The 16,968-nt window shown below is 39.0% G+C and overlaps 1 protein-coding gene across 1 annotated transcript in view; it reads left to right on the top strand.

Moving 5' to 3' along the window:
• Positions 1 to 16,968, top strand: part of DAW1 (dynein assembly factor with WD repeats 1) — a 35,775-nt gene continuing 18,807 nt past the window's right edge. Inside the window, exons 1-4 of the mRNA XM_016153454.2 lie at positions 1 to 113; positions 10,952 to 11,024; positions 14,435 to 14,579; positions 15,940 to 15,998. Coding sequence (XP_016008940.2) covers positions 32 to 113; positions 10,952 to 11,024; positions 14,435 to 14,579; positions 15,940 to 15,998 — 359 coding nt within the window. The 5' untranslated portion in view covers positions 1 to 31. The remainder of the gene's footprint in view (positions 114 to 10,951; positions 11,025 to 14,434; positions 14,580 to 15,939; positions 15,999 to 16,968) is intronic.

Here is a 16,968-nt window from a genome sequence, read left to right as displayed (position 1 = left end):
TCCGGTGCCCCGCTGCTGTTTGGCCGTTTCCATGGCTACGAAGCCGGTCCTCTGGGTGTCTCCGAGCGAGAAAATGAAGCTCAAGAGCCTCCTGCTTCGTTACTACCCACCAGGTACGAGCCTGGCCCTCTCCGCCCTCGCGTGGGACCCTGGTTTCTGGCGCTGGTCGGGGTTCAGGGTGGAATAGGGCGCAGGGACCTGAGAAGGCAGTGGGGTACCCAGGGGGTGATCCCTGTGGGACAGCAAGCAAGGTGCTTCCTCAAAACTTTTTAAATGGCTCTTTTAGGAAGTCTTTAAACTGTTAAATTGCCTAATTATAATGCTTTCTGGTTAGTTAGAAAGACGCTGGCGAGGGACACGTTGTCCCTCTTCCTCCCCTCCCCCCCAAAAAGTACCAGGATGATCAAGTTAAAGTGTGTCGACTATGAAAAGACAAAGCACTCTCAGCAAAGCGCATTACATTTGTGATTGTATTCCACACTGTGTTATTTTATTGATCAACGAGTTTATTGATGGCCTACTGTGCCATGAGACTTCAAAGAAGGTCACAGTCCTTGAGTTCAATGAGTTAATTAATTATAGAACAAGCCCCTAGAACGCTACAGTTTGAGTGGGATGGATTTGCCCAGTTCTCTTGTTTCATAGGTAATGACATAGTCACTTCAGAGAATATTTGAAGTCCGCTGGTCACATAGCTTGTCAGACGTAGGAGCAAAACTCTTGTCTTCTAACTCAGAACTCACTTTAAAAATAAGAAAAATATAAAATAAAAAGTCAGAAAAACTTGCTGTAAAGCAGTAGATGACTGTTGCCGGATGAACAGTTGGGGTCTTTCTGCAAGAGTAGCCCTAGACAGAAACTTCCTCCAACGTCAAGTTAACATTTATAGCAGACATTTATTTACATTTTTTTCTCTTAGAATTCCACTTAAAATAACATGAAAAGGCTCTCTAGATGTGAGAGGTGGTACATAGAAAATTTTCGCTTAAGATTAATGCCTTGTTCTCTTTCAGCATTCCGCAGCTTTACTTTGGCTTGTTCCCAGCCAAATGATAAATGAATGTCTTGCTTTCGTTCCTTTGCTGTGGAGTTTAGGTCAGGAACATGAGCTCTGGGATCACAATAACTACTCTCACCACATAAAAATTTAGGAAGTGGGGCCACCTGCTTTGATCTGTCGAGCTGTCAGTCAGGGCGCCCATCTCTCAGCTCTGCTCACCCTTTCCAGCCACTATCCCATTGATCGCTTTCCATTCCCTGAGAGAATGTTGTTTCTGTTTTTTTAATTTTTCTCCTCCATTCTGTCTTGAACCTACTCCTATTGTGTTTTTGCCCTCACTGCTCCACTGAAACTGCCTGATTCGAGATCCCCGATGACCTCTGACCTCGCCAGCTCCCCTGGCCACGCCTCACCCCTGCCTTTCCTGACCTGACAGCAGCATTCGACCCCTTGGTCCTTCTCCCCTCCTCTGGTTTCCATGACACACTCTCGACTTTTCCTCTTGCCTCCTCATCACTACTTCTTGGTGTCCGTCTTGTTGGCCTCTCTTTTTTTTTCCCTTCCTAATCTCTATGTCGGAGTGTTCCAGAGCTCTGTCCTTGGACTTCTCTATCTCTACTCATTCACTAGGTGACCTCATCTGTTTTCAAGGCTTAGAAATCATCCTGAGTAGTCCTGAGTACATACCTAACCGCCCGTCAGATTTTTGCTTTCGAGGTCCAATGTGCATCTCACACAGGCCTCCTGGAGCAGCTTCGTTCCTTCTCTTGGTCTCGGGTCAAAACTTTGGACTCATTCTTTTCTCCTCTCTTGTACACTCTACATTTGGTCCAGTAACAAACCCTGCCAGCTCACCTTCTTCAAAATATATACAGTCATGCACCGCTTAGTGACAGGGATACGTTCTCAGAAATGCATTGTCAGGTGATTTTGCCATTGTGCGAACACCGTAGAGTGTGCACTCACACAAACCTAGATGATACAGCTATGACACACCTCGGCTGGGTGGTCTAGCCTATTGCTCCTAGGCTACAAGCCTATATACCATCTTATCATACAAAACAACGCCAGACTGAATCAAACACAAGAGAAAATGTTGCGATCAAGAGTACACTCTAAAATCACGATGAAAGTGCAATACATAAGCTAGTAATACAGTCATTTATTATCGAGTATAATGTGCTGCACATCCTGTATGTGCCACACTTTTACAGGTTTGTTTGTACCAGTGTTATCGCAAACACGTGCGTAATGCATTGCACTACGATGTTACGACAGCTATGGCATCACTAGGCGATAGGCATTTTCCAGCCCCGCCACAGTCGTCCAGGACCGCCATCGCGTATGCGGTTTGCTGTTTCCCGAAGCATCCGCGTCCAGTACGCAGCTGGACACTGAGGAACAACTTCTCCCCCAATTCGGGGCCACCATTCTCTTCATTGCTCGTGCTTCTCCCCTTGCTCCACTTCAGCCCGCTTTCAACGCAGCAGCAGGTGCCTCTGCCAGGATATAAATCTGATGACGTCCCTCTTCGGCTCGAGCTCTCCGATGGCTTTTCAGTCGCTTAAAGTAAAAGGGCTGCGGCCTCTGAGGCCATGACCTCCAAGGATCCGCCCCCGTTTTGCGTCTCTCCCTTCGCCTTGCGGCCCATTCCAGCATCGCTGCCCTTCTCGGTCTTCTTCGGATGGGCCAGTTGTGTCCACACTCGGGGTCTCTGTAGTTGCTCATTTTTTTTTTCATTTTTGTTTTTTGTTTGTTTGTTTTTTTGTTTTTGTTTTGTTTTTTTTGTTGTTGTTGTTTTGTTTTTTGTTGTTTTTACTTAAATCATCTTTCCCTGGATATCTGCATAGGCAACACTCACTTTTTTTTTTTTTTTTTAGCTCTTTCCTCAGAAGTAAGTTAGTAAAGTGACGTCTCTCTTTCTAGAATTTCCAATTTTTCAAGATATTTCACAGCTTCCTTCCCTGCTTTGTCTTTTCTTAGCACTACCTCACGTCAACATGCCATCGTTTTACTCATTTCTCTTAGTCTTTCCAACTAGAACAAAAACTTCATGAGGGCAGGGACTTGGCCTGTTTCGTCTACTACACCGAGAATAGAGCCTGCTGCATAAAAAGGCATGCACGTAGTTAAAGAACGAATGAGTTTAATGAGATGGTGTGTGTTCAGTGGAATGCCTAGAACTCTGCCTGAAATGTGAATGGGTAGGATTGGTCATTCTCAAGGTCCTCTCCAGCTCTAAAAGTCCAGGGTTCTAATAGCAATCTTCGATTCAAGTAAGGCCTTAGACTCATACATGGGACTATTGTCTTAATGGTTATCTTCTAATGAGGTCATATCACTTAGCATGTTAGATGTTTAATTTCTGAATTCCAGTGTTTGATGAGCCATACATTTTATGCAAATTTCCCAGGCACTGCTGAATAGCAGGTGGGTATTGCAATAACATTGTCAAATAGGAAAAAAAAAATCGCTCACTGCTGAATCATTCCCCATGCTACCTTTATCCCTTCTGTCTATAATGCCAATTTCTTTCTCTTCCTAATCTTCTCATTTCAGTCCTCCTACTTTCTTTTGATTAATATATGGGTCAGGAGCTGCCGTGTTGGCATTCGCTGAGTGATCCCTCTTCCTACCTACATTCCTGATGACTAAGGTACCTAACAGTAACATGGCTAAACAAGCATGGGGCATTTCTTTATTATCTTAGTCACATCCATTAATTCATAAGCTCTTCACTTTATGACGAGTAGGTGTCGAATACATGCCTTCCAACTGACTCAGTTACGACTCTTTTTGTCTTTATTGTGCGCAGGTCTTTGGTTGATGCACAGGAGAATTAATTAACTAAACATTAATTAAACCGATTAATATTCTGAGCACTTTGAAGGTTTCTGTTGACCTAAGTAAGGAATACTCATATCTTCTGGAGCTGAGCCTTTTAATATATTACAAAATTCTGGGCGAAGCAGCTTCTTACTTAAGTGTTTTGGGAATTATACTTATTGCATGATAATGCACAACTAGGGGAAGATCAAGAATATTAAAATACTGTGGCAATCACTGAAGAACAACATGTATTCTGTGAACATCTTTGTCTGTTTGTTCTTGGATTCTTCGCCGCGCATGTCACAGTCTTGCTCATTTTGGAGCTCCGTGATCATGGGAAGAGTGAGCATACTTCCTGTATGTTTGTCACAATAAAAAAGTCAATGTACGTGTTTCAGATTTTGCATTTTATTTTCTAGATTTATTTGTACAGTAACCCAGCTAATTTTTAGTAGTCAACCTAAAGGCTTTTAACTATTTTTGTTTTGTTAGGAATAAGATGGTCGTGAATAAAGACAGAATTTTATGAATTTGCTTGCTATATTTTTAAAATGCATTTCCTTTGGATATTAGATGATATTGTATGGTCTGTCAAGTGCTAATCCTTTCTAAACTTTCCATGAGTTACAGATTGTGATTATATTACTTACTCACTGTTTATATTGTTACTCAACTGTTTATCAAATGCCTACTATCCTCAAGAATAAGTAGTACATATTGAGTACCCTTACATATACAGCAAAAACCTTAAAATTAGAGAACAGGAAAGAAGTGGTCCTTGATGATGCTTTAAATTGATAGAAACTTTTTAGGTTTCAAGGTACCGTATCTCAAATAATGTTATGGGGACGTTGCTCTTTAAGAGTTTATATTCTAATAATGTTGATCTGTATCATTTTTCATTTTTCTCCATGTTCTTGTTTTTATCCTACTTTTTTACTATAAAATTAATATTTACTTATAACCAAATTTTGAAAAATGCATAAACAGATAGCTGACTTCACCCTTAACCTACTGAAGGTTCCTTTAAAGGAGCCACCTACCACGTCTACCTATAGTAAGTGAGAATGCCTGTGTCTTTAACCTTGCTAATACTGAGTATTATCAGCCTTTATAATTTTTGCTGATCTTATGGGTAAAAATCTTATGTTATTTTATTTTGTATTTCTTAATGAAATTGTAGACATTTTATTTTGGTCTGTTTATTGATCGTTGCCTTTTGTTGATTTTCTTTATTAAAATCATTTTAGAGTTCTTATATTAAGTTTCTTAAGCTTTGTATTTATAGTTGAAATTATTTTACTGATTACCATTTGTCCCTAACTTTGTGGGATCTTTTACTGTGTAGAAGTTTAAATTTTACTTCAGATATGTGTGTTAATTTTATTATTTTTTAGCTGTTGAGTTTTATATCATGCTTAAAAAGTCAACTACAGATACTAAGATATAAATAAGTTCTCTGATTTAGAACATTTTATATTCTATTTTTAATATTAAAATTTCTAATTAACCTAGAATATGTTTTATACATTGTGCAGTAGAAATCTAGTTTTATTAATTTTTTCAAAATTCAGCTGATTTTCACATCATTATTTATCGAATAATCCATTCTTTCCCCATTAATTTAAAATATTACCTTCACTTTGCTTGAAAATTTCCTTATATAGGTGATTCTATTATACTGATATAATTTTCTATCATAACCACACTTTATTGTTTTATAGTTTATTATAATATTTGATAATTTTTCAAATCCCCCCCAAAATAAAATCATTGTAATTACTTTAATTCCATAGATTAATTTGACATCTGTTATTATCAAGTTGTGGTTTTTAGTAATGACTCTCAAATTGTAGGATAACTGGGGGCCCTTGAACCCTTTCAGTGGGGACTCAAGGTCAAATCTCTTTTCCTATGACAATAAGACATGATTTGCTTTTTTCACTGTATCGATGTTTGCACTAGTGATGTGAAGACAGTAGGTGGTGAAGCTATTGGTACCTTGCTACGAATCAAGGCAGTGGCCCCAAAACTGTCACTGTGGTCATCGTTTTCCTCACTGATACACACTTGCAGCAGGAAAATAAAACCGTCGGTTTCACTTAAGAATGTCCTCGGTGAAGCAGGAAAGCTTTTTAATGGGGTGAAATACTGACGTAGGCTACATGCGTGCTGGGTGATGAAACCGAGAAGACTCGTAAAACACTTCTGCTGCGCAGCGAAGGATGGCAGTGTCTGGAGGAAAACGCCCACGCAGTCGCTTGGGTTGAGAGATGAACCAGCCAATTGTTTTTTTTTGTTTGTTTGTTTTTTGTTTTTTGTTTTTTTCATGGAACACCATTTTTAATTGAAAGACTGACCGAGAAGCACACATGGTTTTCAGACTTGGACATTCAACAGACATTTTCTTGAAAGTGAACAAAGCGAGCCTGAGACTTCCCAACAAAACTTCCAGCATTTCTTGCCAGTGCTATAATTTGAGCTTTCAAGCAAAAATTAGAATTCCAGAACACTGGTGTCTACCGCCATGAGCTGGACAGCTTATCCACCTTAAGAGAGTTTTCTGATGACTGATAGTGGTAGGGACATTAATAAATGTGAACTTTGGGATATTGTATAATGAACTATATCAATATTTAGCGTAACTCAGGATATTTTTAAATATCCGGCATAGGATGTTGTAATTTACACACGGATAAAATACCTTTTGAAAGTGTGACGAGACCAACAGTTTTAGTCAGAATAGGAGGATCTAGCTGATGTGGTTTCAGATATCATTTTGCAACTTTTCTTTATGAAACTAGCACTTGTGAAGTTTTAATGTAGCATGAAAGAAGATTAGCCATGATTACTTGAAAAGACAGTTTAAATATTTCTCCATTTTTTATCTACATACCTGTGTATAACAAGATTTTTTTTCTTATACTTCGTTTAAACAATGTACAGTAATAGCTTAAATGCAGAAGCAGAGATGAGAACCGAGCTCATTAATTAAGCCAAACATTAAAGAGATTCGCAAAAGTGTGAAACAAATGTTACAGTTCTTACTATTTATTTTTTTTGTAGTGGAGGAAGATAGTTATAAGTATATAATACATTATTTATGTTAACATGCTATGTTTATCATTGCTATTTGTAAAATTTTTTAAATTAATTAATTATTAATTTTAAATTTTAATTAGTTTCAAATATACAGCACATTAGTTAGATATCTATATGGTTAGTAAAACGATCCCCCCAGTCGCTCCCTTCCTCTCTCCCATGACCCTCCACCTAGCCAATGTATTAATGCCAGCTACAATCCTTATGCCGTGCTTCTCATCCCTGTGACCATCTGTCGGCTACTAATTTGTACTTCTTTAACCTTTCATCCATTCTCCCAGCCCTGCAAACCCCCTTCCCCTCTGTCCATCACCAAATTGTCCACTATATTTGTGAATATGTTTTTGATTAGTTTGTTCTTTGTATTCCCTAAGTTCCGCATATAAGTGAAATCATATAGTGTTTATCTTTCTCTGTCTGACTTAAATATCTTCTACGTTTATCACAGGAATATCTTTTTCCATTCCCTTCCTTTTCATATGTAGGGGTCTTGTTTTCTTATCCTTTAGGCACTCCATCCCTTTGTTGGAGCGCTTAATTCTTTTCCCTTTAAGGTACTCTTTGATAGGAATGTAGTTGTTACCATTCTTTATTCCTGTTTTTGAAACATGTTTTTTTCTTCTTAAAGAAGTCCTCCCAACATTTCCTGTAATTCTGGCTTGGCAGTGATAAATTCCTTTAGTTTATTTTTGTCTGGGAAGCTCTTTATCTGTTCTTCAAGTCTTAATGATAGCTGGATAGATTATTTTGGTTGTATATCCTGGGTCTTCACTCTTTCAAATATTTTTTTGCCAAGCCTTTCTGTCCTGCATAGTCTCTCTTGAGAAATCAGCTGCCAGTCGTATGGGTGTTCCTTTATATGTAATTATTTGTTTTTCTCTTGCTACTTTAAACATTTTCCCTTTGTATTTAAACTTTGGCATTTTAATTATGATGTATCTTGGTGAGGGCCTCTTTGGATCTCTGATTTTTGGAATCCTCTGAGCTTCCTGGGGTTTTATATCCATTTCCTTTGCCAGGTTAGGGAAGTTTTCCATCATTATTTCTTCAAACAGCTGTTCAACATCTTGATTTTCTGCACTTAATGCCAATCAGATGAATATTTAGAGCCTTAATAGGTCCCATATCCTTCTTAAATCATCTTTATAGTCTTGGCTTCTTTTCTTGCCATTCTGATTGAGTGTCCTGATTCCTGTCCTCTAGCTAGGGCATTTGCTCCTCTTCTTTATTCACTTTGTTTATTCCTTTGTTTATTCCATTTAATATACTTCTCATCTCAGATAACATGTTCTCCATTTCAGACTGGTTTCCTTTTATAATTTCCACTTCCATTTTTATATTTTTTTGTCTCTTTGTTGGAGTTCTCTACACTTCTCAAAAGTTCATTGAGCATCTTTATAACCAGTGTTTTGAACTCTGCGTCTGTTAAATTACTTGACTCCACTATATCTGGAGCTCTGTTCTGTTCTGTCATATGATTTCCGCTTCTTTGTCTTCCCATTTTGGCTACCTTTCCTTGTCTGTTTCTATGTACTAAGCAAAGCTCCTAAGTCTCCCGGTCTTATTAGTGTGGATTTGTGTAGTAGGTCTAGTGGCACAGTCCTGAGAGGGGTTCAGCTGTAAGCCAAACTTAGCCCAAACTTCTACCCCTTGGGGGCTACCTGTTAAGATTCAGCAAGCAAAATCCACAGATGCTGTGCTTATAATTGCCTCAAAAGGCCATGCCAGAAACCGAGGCCAGCTGCCTCCAGTGTGAGTCTAGGCGCTGCTCAGCAAGGAGCACCTGACTTGCTGAGGATACACCTGGATGTGGCTTGAGCGGGGCTGTGAGTTGGGGGATGTGGGTTTCAGGAAATCATCTGGGCTGAGCAACCTCTTGTCATCCAGTTTGATGATGTCATGGCTATAGCTGCACTGCTTCTGCACTGGGAGTGGGGAGGACTCAACAGGGAACGATGAATACCACCAGCACTTCTGTACCGAGTCTCGCCTCGGCCCTCACTCTGACAACGTCTCTCTATAAGTCCCTGGTGCCCCCTACGTGCAGCCAAATTAGCACTGGTGCTCAGAGCGAGCAGGTCCGTCACCCTGAGAATCCGCTCGCGGACGCAGCCCCTGTAAGAGGCGAGGGCAGCAGCCGCAGCCTCCATCTCCCGCAGCCGCTGGGGACCGGGCGGTCCCCCGTTCTCGCCCCGTCCTGCCTTCTGCCATTGCAGGGTGCTTTCTTGGACTTCTCCCTCGTTGTATGGCTCGTTCCTCCCCACGGCAGGTGATTTCCCTTTTTGCTGCTCCTTGTTTCCGTCACAGCTTTGATTTGGTCTCCAGAGGGATGAACAGGGCCTCTGTCGTCTACGCCATTTTGAAGCACTCTCACTATTTGTAAAAATTTTAATAAATATTTTTAAATTATCTCATTTTAATATGGAAAATATTACCAAAACAAAAACTCTTTTGTGTCCTCAATAATTTAGAGAATAAGGTTTTCCTAAGACCATAGCTATAAAGACAGCACAAAAAGGGCCCAGGAGGCTTTGTTCGGTTTTCTTCTTCAGTCTATTATCTCTTTGTTATTCCGATTGAATATAGTCTATTGACCTGTCTTTTCAAGTTCATCGCTATTCTACTAGTCAGCGAGCTTTTAATTGTGGTCATTTAACTTTTCAGTTCTATAATTCCCACTTGGTTTGTTCTAATAACTTCTATTTCTTTTCTGAGATTTAAAAAATATATTTTTTCACTTATTTCAAGTGTATTTACAAATGATTGCTAAAGGATTTTTATGACACGTTCTTTAAAATCTTCGTCAGATAATTTCAGCATCTGATTTCTCTTCATGTTGGTGTTTGTTGATTATCTTTCTCTGGTTCTTGGTAAGATGGGTGATTTTTTATTATATCCTAGATACTGGGGTTCGCTGATTGTGTTTTACTGTTGTCGTGTCCTGGAAATTTTGGGTATTATGTTGGGAGGCACTTGATCGTATCTAATTCTGTTTTGGCAGGCTGCCATCATGTTTAGACTTAGCATACAGGTTCGGGTCTACTTTTGTGGGCTTAGTTCCAGTGGCAGTTCAGTTTTCTGGTGCTGCCAAGCTTCTTGCTCTGTCTCTGCCAGCGCCACCTGTGGGGACAGAAGGTACTTCCCAATATACCTGCTCTCACTTGGTGAACCTCTGGGGGTGGGCGTGGGGTCAAGACCCTGGGTCTGGTTATGCCACTGGTTGAAAGACAGGGAGACACTGCTTCGGTGCCTAGTTGTAGAGTGGCATCTGGGACATCCTGGGACTTCATCGCCACCTTTTGTAGACGAATGAGACTGCTCACCAATGGCCTGGTTGTGGAGTGGGGTCCGGGAGGTCCTGGGACAGGACCTGCTGTAGACAGACTAGATGGCCCTCTGGGACCCCAGCAGAGAAGCACATGTCAAGGCGGTCTGGGGCTTTGTTGCAGTGTCTGCCCAGGCATCAGACCGCTGGTGGGGCCCAGCCTTGCTGTGGGAACTAGGGTAGCCCAGGGCTTTCTCTGGTGGGTCGGACAGCCTGCAGGGGCCTCAGCAGTGGAGCGGGCCTGGGCTTAGGGCTCTCCTGTGCCTTCGGCCATGGCGAACGAGATTTGTTGCTGTCGTTCGGTTTTTATTGTCTATGGCTTTTGCTCATTCCAGGCTACCCGTCCCTCTGGTCCCCGGGTGGGGATACATAGGAGACAAAGAGAAAAGGCAGGGAAATCACCACGTTGCCTTCCCTAAGGCCCCTAGCCCATCCGCCTCCCCCCGCACCACTCTCGATGATGCTAGCATTGCCTGCCGAATCACTTCAAGGGCGTTTAGTTGTGTTTCGAGGAAGGACCAAGAGAAAGCGAGGTTACACAATCTTGCTTTAGAATTAGACATCACCACGTATGCTTCATGTTGAAAAATGCAAAGAATTAAAAAAGAAAAATGAAAACAATTATGTCCAAGCAGACTACTAACTTTGTAGGTTGTCGTCATAAAGGTCTTATAACACATGTATTTATTTTACAGGAATTATGTTGGAATATGAAAAGAGTGGAAAATTGAAGACCAAATCCATAGATTTGCTTGATCTCAGTCCAAGGTAAGCTGGCTATATAATGTAAAATGTATTTCAGATCTCCATTTTTTTTAGCTGAAAACCCTGACATTGGATAATGTGTAGATGAGTTGCACAAACTCAGATGATACATTGCTTTAAAAAATGTTCCGTGGTGTGTAATTTTCTGTTTCTTTCAGTGAATTCTACTTGAATGTCTTGCTGAATGAGGAAGAGGTAGAAAAAGGGCCCTCCACCATTTTTTTTCTTTCTAAATAGACCTTTATTTCCCCCCCTAATAGTTTTAGAGAAGCTGTGAAAACAGAGTTCCCTTGTACCCCACACTTGGGATCCCCTAGGTTAATATTGCACATCTGTCATAATTAATGAACCAGCATTAATGTGTCATTTTAAATTAAAGGTGGCGTTTTATTCAGTTTTCTTTGGCTTTTGCCCAATTCTCTTTTTCTCTCCTAAAATCCCATCCAGGACAGCACATTTCATTTAGTCGTCAGGTCTCCTTAGGCTCCTCATGGATACAACAGCTTCTTAGGCTTTTCTTAGTTTTGATGACTTTAACATTTTTGAGGAGTACTGGGTATTAAATTTTAAGATATTACTGAGCCTGTTTTCTTTTTTTTAAAAAAATTATTTATTTATTTATTTAATTAATTGAAGAAATAATTTAATCCCCCCTCTCCCCCACTCAGTCTACCTCTACCACCTGTTATTTTCTTAGTAGATAAATATCTCACAAGGTTGACTGTATATATGATTTCCTCACTAACTGCCATGGAGGAAATCCCCTGGTAAGATCACATAGCCCAGAATCCATTCCCTTTAGGAAATCTTATGCAAACCTCCACTTCCAGATACAGAATCAGATTAGCGATTATACCCGTGGGAGCCTGTGCTCAGATATGGCGAAGATACTCTAAATGGGAGAAAAATCTTAAAAAATTGAACAAAAATACTGCAATATGTATTTTAGAGTTATCCCCCAGTGAAATAAGTGACATTCCATTGTGACTTTCTTTTTACTTTGTCACGATTAGTGGAGAGGAGAACAGAGACTGTCAGCAAAGGGACTTCTCCCATCACCGAAATTAAGTAGTAGACCAGCTGCTCTCTAGTTTTAAAATAAGCACAAATAAGCACGAACAGACTCCTGGCTGGCGAGAGCTGCTGCCAGGTTTGGAGTCTGTCTGAGGGGAGGACAGGGTGCAGCTTGCGTGATGGTGGTGATGGTGGAGTCCAAGTCTCCTCCCAGGTGCCTGGCACCGAGAAGGCACTTAATAGGCATGCGTATTTTTAAATCGAAGGGTAAATGGTACCAAAATAATGTCATCGAATTTTATCTACATCAATCCCTGTTTGTTCTATTTACAGAGAAGACAAGGCCTCAGGGCAAATCAAGCCTTCTTGTTTTTTTTTTGTAAACGGATCATATCACTGATTTGTGCGATCATGCCAACAGGCAGAAAGTTCCACAGTTAGACATTCATTTATTTAGTCAGTAATGATGTATTTGAACCTTCTGCATGTAAAGCTCTAGATTAGAATCTACGAGAGGCTATGAAGATACTAACCATTTAGTTTAAGAAGCAACTTGTACAAAATAGAACATCATATGAGTGGCGAACTTCTATATAAGAGAATAACTTTCAGCTAAAGATTCAGAACAACACAGATTTCTGTTTAAAAAGTACAGATCTTTAGGATGTTGTAGTCATCCTATAAAGCAAAAAACGTACCAAAGTTTAAAGAAAGTATGGTTCTTATTTCTAATTCTGCCCAAGAATCTGGAAATATTTTTCACATAAAAATACTTGCCTTATTTATGACATGCTGGAGTTACTGTGCTGGAAAATAGCAATTAGAATAGGACTGAAGGGTTGGAAATGTACAGAATAAATATCTGGTTACTGTAGATCTTGCAGGAAATCTGTATTGATTCATAACATTTGTTGGAAACCTTTTCAAGGGACATTATTATCTTTTTTTAAAAAAATTCTTACGTAAGTATAACTTCTGACAACTGACTCTCTGAGAATTTATCAAAGTCACTGTTATAAACTGGCTCCGATTCATTCCTGTTCCAGACATTCAGTCCTATGCTGGTGGATTTTATTTCTTGAGAGCCGAGACCATACTGTTATGTTACACTCCCAGGGACTAACCTCCAGTAGGTCCTCGATAAATGTAAGAGGCATGAACAGCCTCCTAGCTCAGTGCCTTGCACAAAACTGGAGCTCAGGAAACTTTTTTTTTTATAAAGAGGAGGAGGGTGCTTCTCAGAGTGTGTGTTTCTAGGGAGCAGATGCTGAGACAGGTAGGTGGGAAAACCGCTACTGGGAAGTGACACCTGTGACAGCCCGGGGGGCGAAGCAGGGTGGGGCGGGAGGAGCCATGGACCAGGATGATGCAGGTTTGACGCCGGCCTGCGCCCACCGGAAGGAAAACTCCCGGGTGAAGCCCCGCCCCGGGCAGAAACCCGGCCTCTTCTGCAGTCCCTTTGCTCGGCCCTGGGCCGAGGACCACGGAGAGCAAGGCCGAGGCTTGAGTGACGAGGTGGATCCTGAAGAAGCCGTAGCCGTCTGTTCACTGAGCCCCTCGCTCACAGCTGGGCCACGAGCCCTTTCTAGAAGGGAGGGCACTAGGCAATGGATCTTTGATACACGTTTTGCAAAATTACCCTATTTTGGATGCTTTGTGGTTTATAGAGATCAGTATTTACCTTGACATAATATTCTTCTGGACTAGCAAAATTTAACAGAATCGCTATAGATTATTTGAATACCGAGGGACACCCTAAATCTATCCTTTTTAGATCAGTTCTCTTTCAGGGAAATCGCGTTAGAGCAAATAAGAAACATCAGTAATCATCATTCTTTGAGTGTTTACCTTTGGTCAGGTGTTTTCTCTTTCTTTAGGATTTAAAATCCTAACCTTTTTGAACCTCAGTCTCTTCACTAAAATAATTATAATAAAAACATTAAATTAGAGGGTTCTTACAGGATTAAATGAGAAAACATCTGTACAATTGAAAGTATAACAGTACCAGAACATTCGATAGATGCTTATTAAAAAGAAAAAAAAAAGGACACAGAAAAAAAATAATAAAAGAGAAAGAGCTCATGTTTAGAACCAGTGTGCACTTGGCCTTCTTAGGTGAGCAGATCAGAACCTTTCAGCACCCTTCCACGGGAGAAGCGTCAGGTAGAGAGAATGCATTCTGGAGAACCCAAGACGCTTTCATCCAGGCACGATGCACTTTGTTGATTTGTATGATTTCCGCCCCCATCCCCCACCAGAATGCCTTGGTAAAGGTGATGGCGGTCTTGACATTTTATAAATGCTATGCTTCGTAACGCAATGCAACGCTCCATGTAAGGAATGTATATACAATTTTGGGCATAGAGAAAAGTAACTTTTTGTGTGCGTGTGAATTTCAGTACTGATGTCAATGCCTTAGTAGAAGAGATACAGAAAGCAGAACCTCTAATCACTGCTTCACGATCGGACCAAGTAAAACTTCTAGTACAGAGGTTGCAAGATAAACTCACACAGCACAGCAGCCATCAATTCTATCTTTTTAAGGTAATGTGTGTTTTAAAAGTACTAGGCAGAAGAACTTTGATTGATCGATATTCTCTTAATTTAAGATAAAGTACAAATTTTATTTTCTCAGGGCCTCACATATATTTGCTAAGGCTAAGTGTTCGTTGAAGGAATGAATGAAATTCAAGCATTTATTTCTTGAGAGGTTTAATAAAGATTTGTGGTAAATTTAACTTTTTTTTATAATGATAAATCTAAAAAATAACCATTAAGGTAGTTTTAAGTTATCGAGTAATTTAAATTAATTTTTCAGCTAGAGTAATATTAAGAAATTGTGTTTCATGGTATATCAATATTTTAGATTTTCAGCTTTAGTGTGAACTAAACTATATATAATAATTTTAATGCAATGTAAATATACTTATTTTTCTCTAAAGTTTCTGATGATTAAATTAAAAATATAATAAATGCAGCCATTTATTACTTTAAGAACAACTTTTATTTTTTTCTTTATTATTTAACAATATTTAATAGTTTATCCTGGAGTAGCTTCATATCGTACTGATTATATTTTTGTGATTTAAATATAATTAAGATGAAATATTTATCTTATTTTATTCGATATAAAATATTCATACAGTCTTTTGCATTCATTCAATTTACTGGAAGAGGATGTTTATTCTTGCAATATTACTTTCTCCAGTAGATGGCACTATTTAACTTCAAATGTGAGCATTATAACTTGTGCCCTGGAATTTATCGTTCAAAGGGTATATTTTTGATAGTGAAAGAAGACACTATTAATAGTAGTTACACTCTGGTAGTAGACATAGCTGGTATAGTCACAGCCTATCCAATCACTATGCAATATATATTCATATATATATATATATTTAATAAATGCTCAGCATCCGATAGTTTCTAGATAATGCAGGGACTACAAGGTAAATAAAACAAGACATATCTTGATTCTAACAGAGTTTTAGAATTCAAAAAAGTAATAATATATTGTAAAGTCTATATTGTAAACATAGCGTATTTTCTCTATGTACTCTATACTTACATACAAAAACATGTGTTGTATATGAAAGAAAATGTTATAAATTAGTGCTACTTGATATTTTATTTAATAGCAAAAATGTACCTTAAAGAGATATTGATGGAAAACACAGATTTAATTATGTTTCTGTAACTATTTTTAACGACCAAATATATTATTGGTCTTAATAATAAAAAGTATAATGTATTTTTCTCATTCAGATATTAGATATTGTCTGTGTATTACATATAATTAACACAAACTTGAGTGTCTTCATTGGTTTGAAGTTAAAATAACACCCTAAACTTAATATTGTTTGAGTTTAAAACAAATGGTGTTTTTTTTTTTTTTTAATTGAAGATTCTCCGAGCACATATACTGCCACTGACCAATGTTGCGCTTAATAAATCAGGCTCTTGGTAAGTTTCTTTAGTTTTTAAAAATTTATTAGACTTTATTCTTTTAAGAGAAGTGTTTAGGTTCACAGCAAAATCAAGTAGGAGGCACAGAGATTTCCCATATGCCCCCTGCCTCCGCATCCCCCACGGCCTCCTCCGCAGTCACCACCCCGCTAAAGTTGTACATTTGTTACAAGTGATGAACCTTCATTGACACATCATCATCATTCAAAGTTCATAGTTTGCATTAGGATTCACGCATGGTTTTGTACATTCTATGGGTCGACGGATGTATAATGACATGTATCCACCATTATAATATCACTGCCCTAAGAATCCTCTCTGCTCTGCCTATTTATTTCTATTTCTATATCTATTTTTTATTTCTAACTTTTAATAATCAAGGTATAAATTTTTTAAAATAAAAATTGTACATATTTAAGGTATACAGCAGATGATTTGATATACGTACACACAGTGCAATAATTACCACAGTCGAGCTTATTAAAATATCATCTTCTCACAGTTAATATTTTTCTTTCTGGTGAAGAAAGCACCTGAAGTATGTACATCACATTTTCTTTACCCATTCGTCCCTCGACGAACACTTACGTTGTTTCCGTACTTGGCCATTGTGAACAAGGCTGCCAGGGACTCGGAAGTGCAGATACCTCTAAGAGATCCTGGGCTCGTTTCCTGTGGATGTATACCTAAAAGTGGAAGAGCTGGGTCATCTGGTAGTTTTAGTTTTATTTTTTGGGGAACCGCCATACTGTCTTCCATAATGATAGTCCTCATTCACATTCCCAAAGAAGCTAGGAAGAAGTGTCTAGAGGAGAATCAGAGATACACCACTTCATCAACCATTCTATTTGTTTAGCTATCAGAATTTATTTTCACTTTTTATCATTACCACTTGACATTCAGATGGCTTTTCAATTTTGTTCTTTTTTTTTTTTTTCTGTGTTGGGCAAATATCTGTCCTCATGGA

Source organism: Rousettus aegyptiacus, unplaced genomic scaffold (genome assembly GCF_014176215.1).
Source record: "Rousettus aegyptiacus isolate mRouAeg1 unplaced genomic scaffold, mRouAeg1.p scaffold_m13_p_2, whole genome shotgun sequence".
NCBI classification, from domain to species: domain Eukaryota; kingdom Metazoa; phylum Chordata; class Mammalia; order Chiroptera; family Pteropodidae; genus Rousettus; species Rousettus aegyptiacus.
Note: the sequence above shows the minus strand (reverse complement) of the source record. Positions and strands in the feature narration are given on the sequence as shown.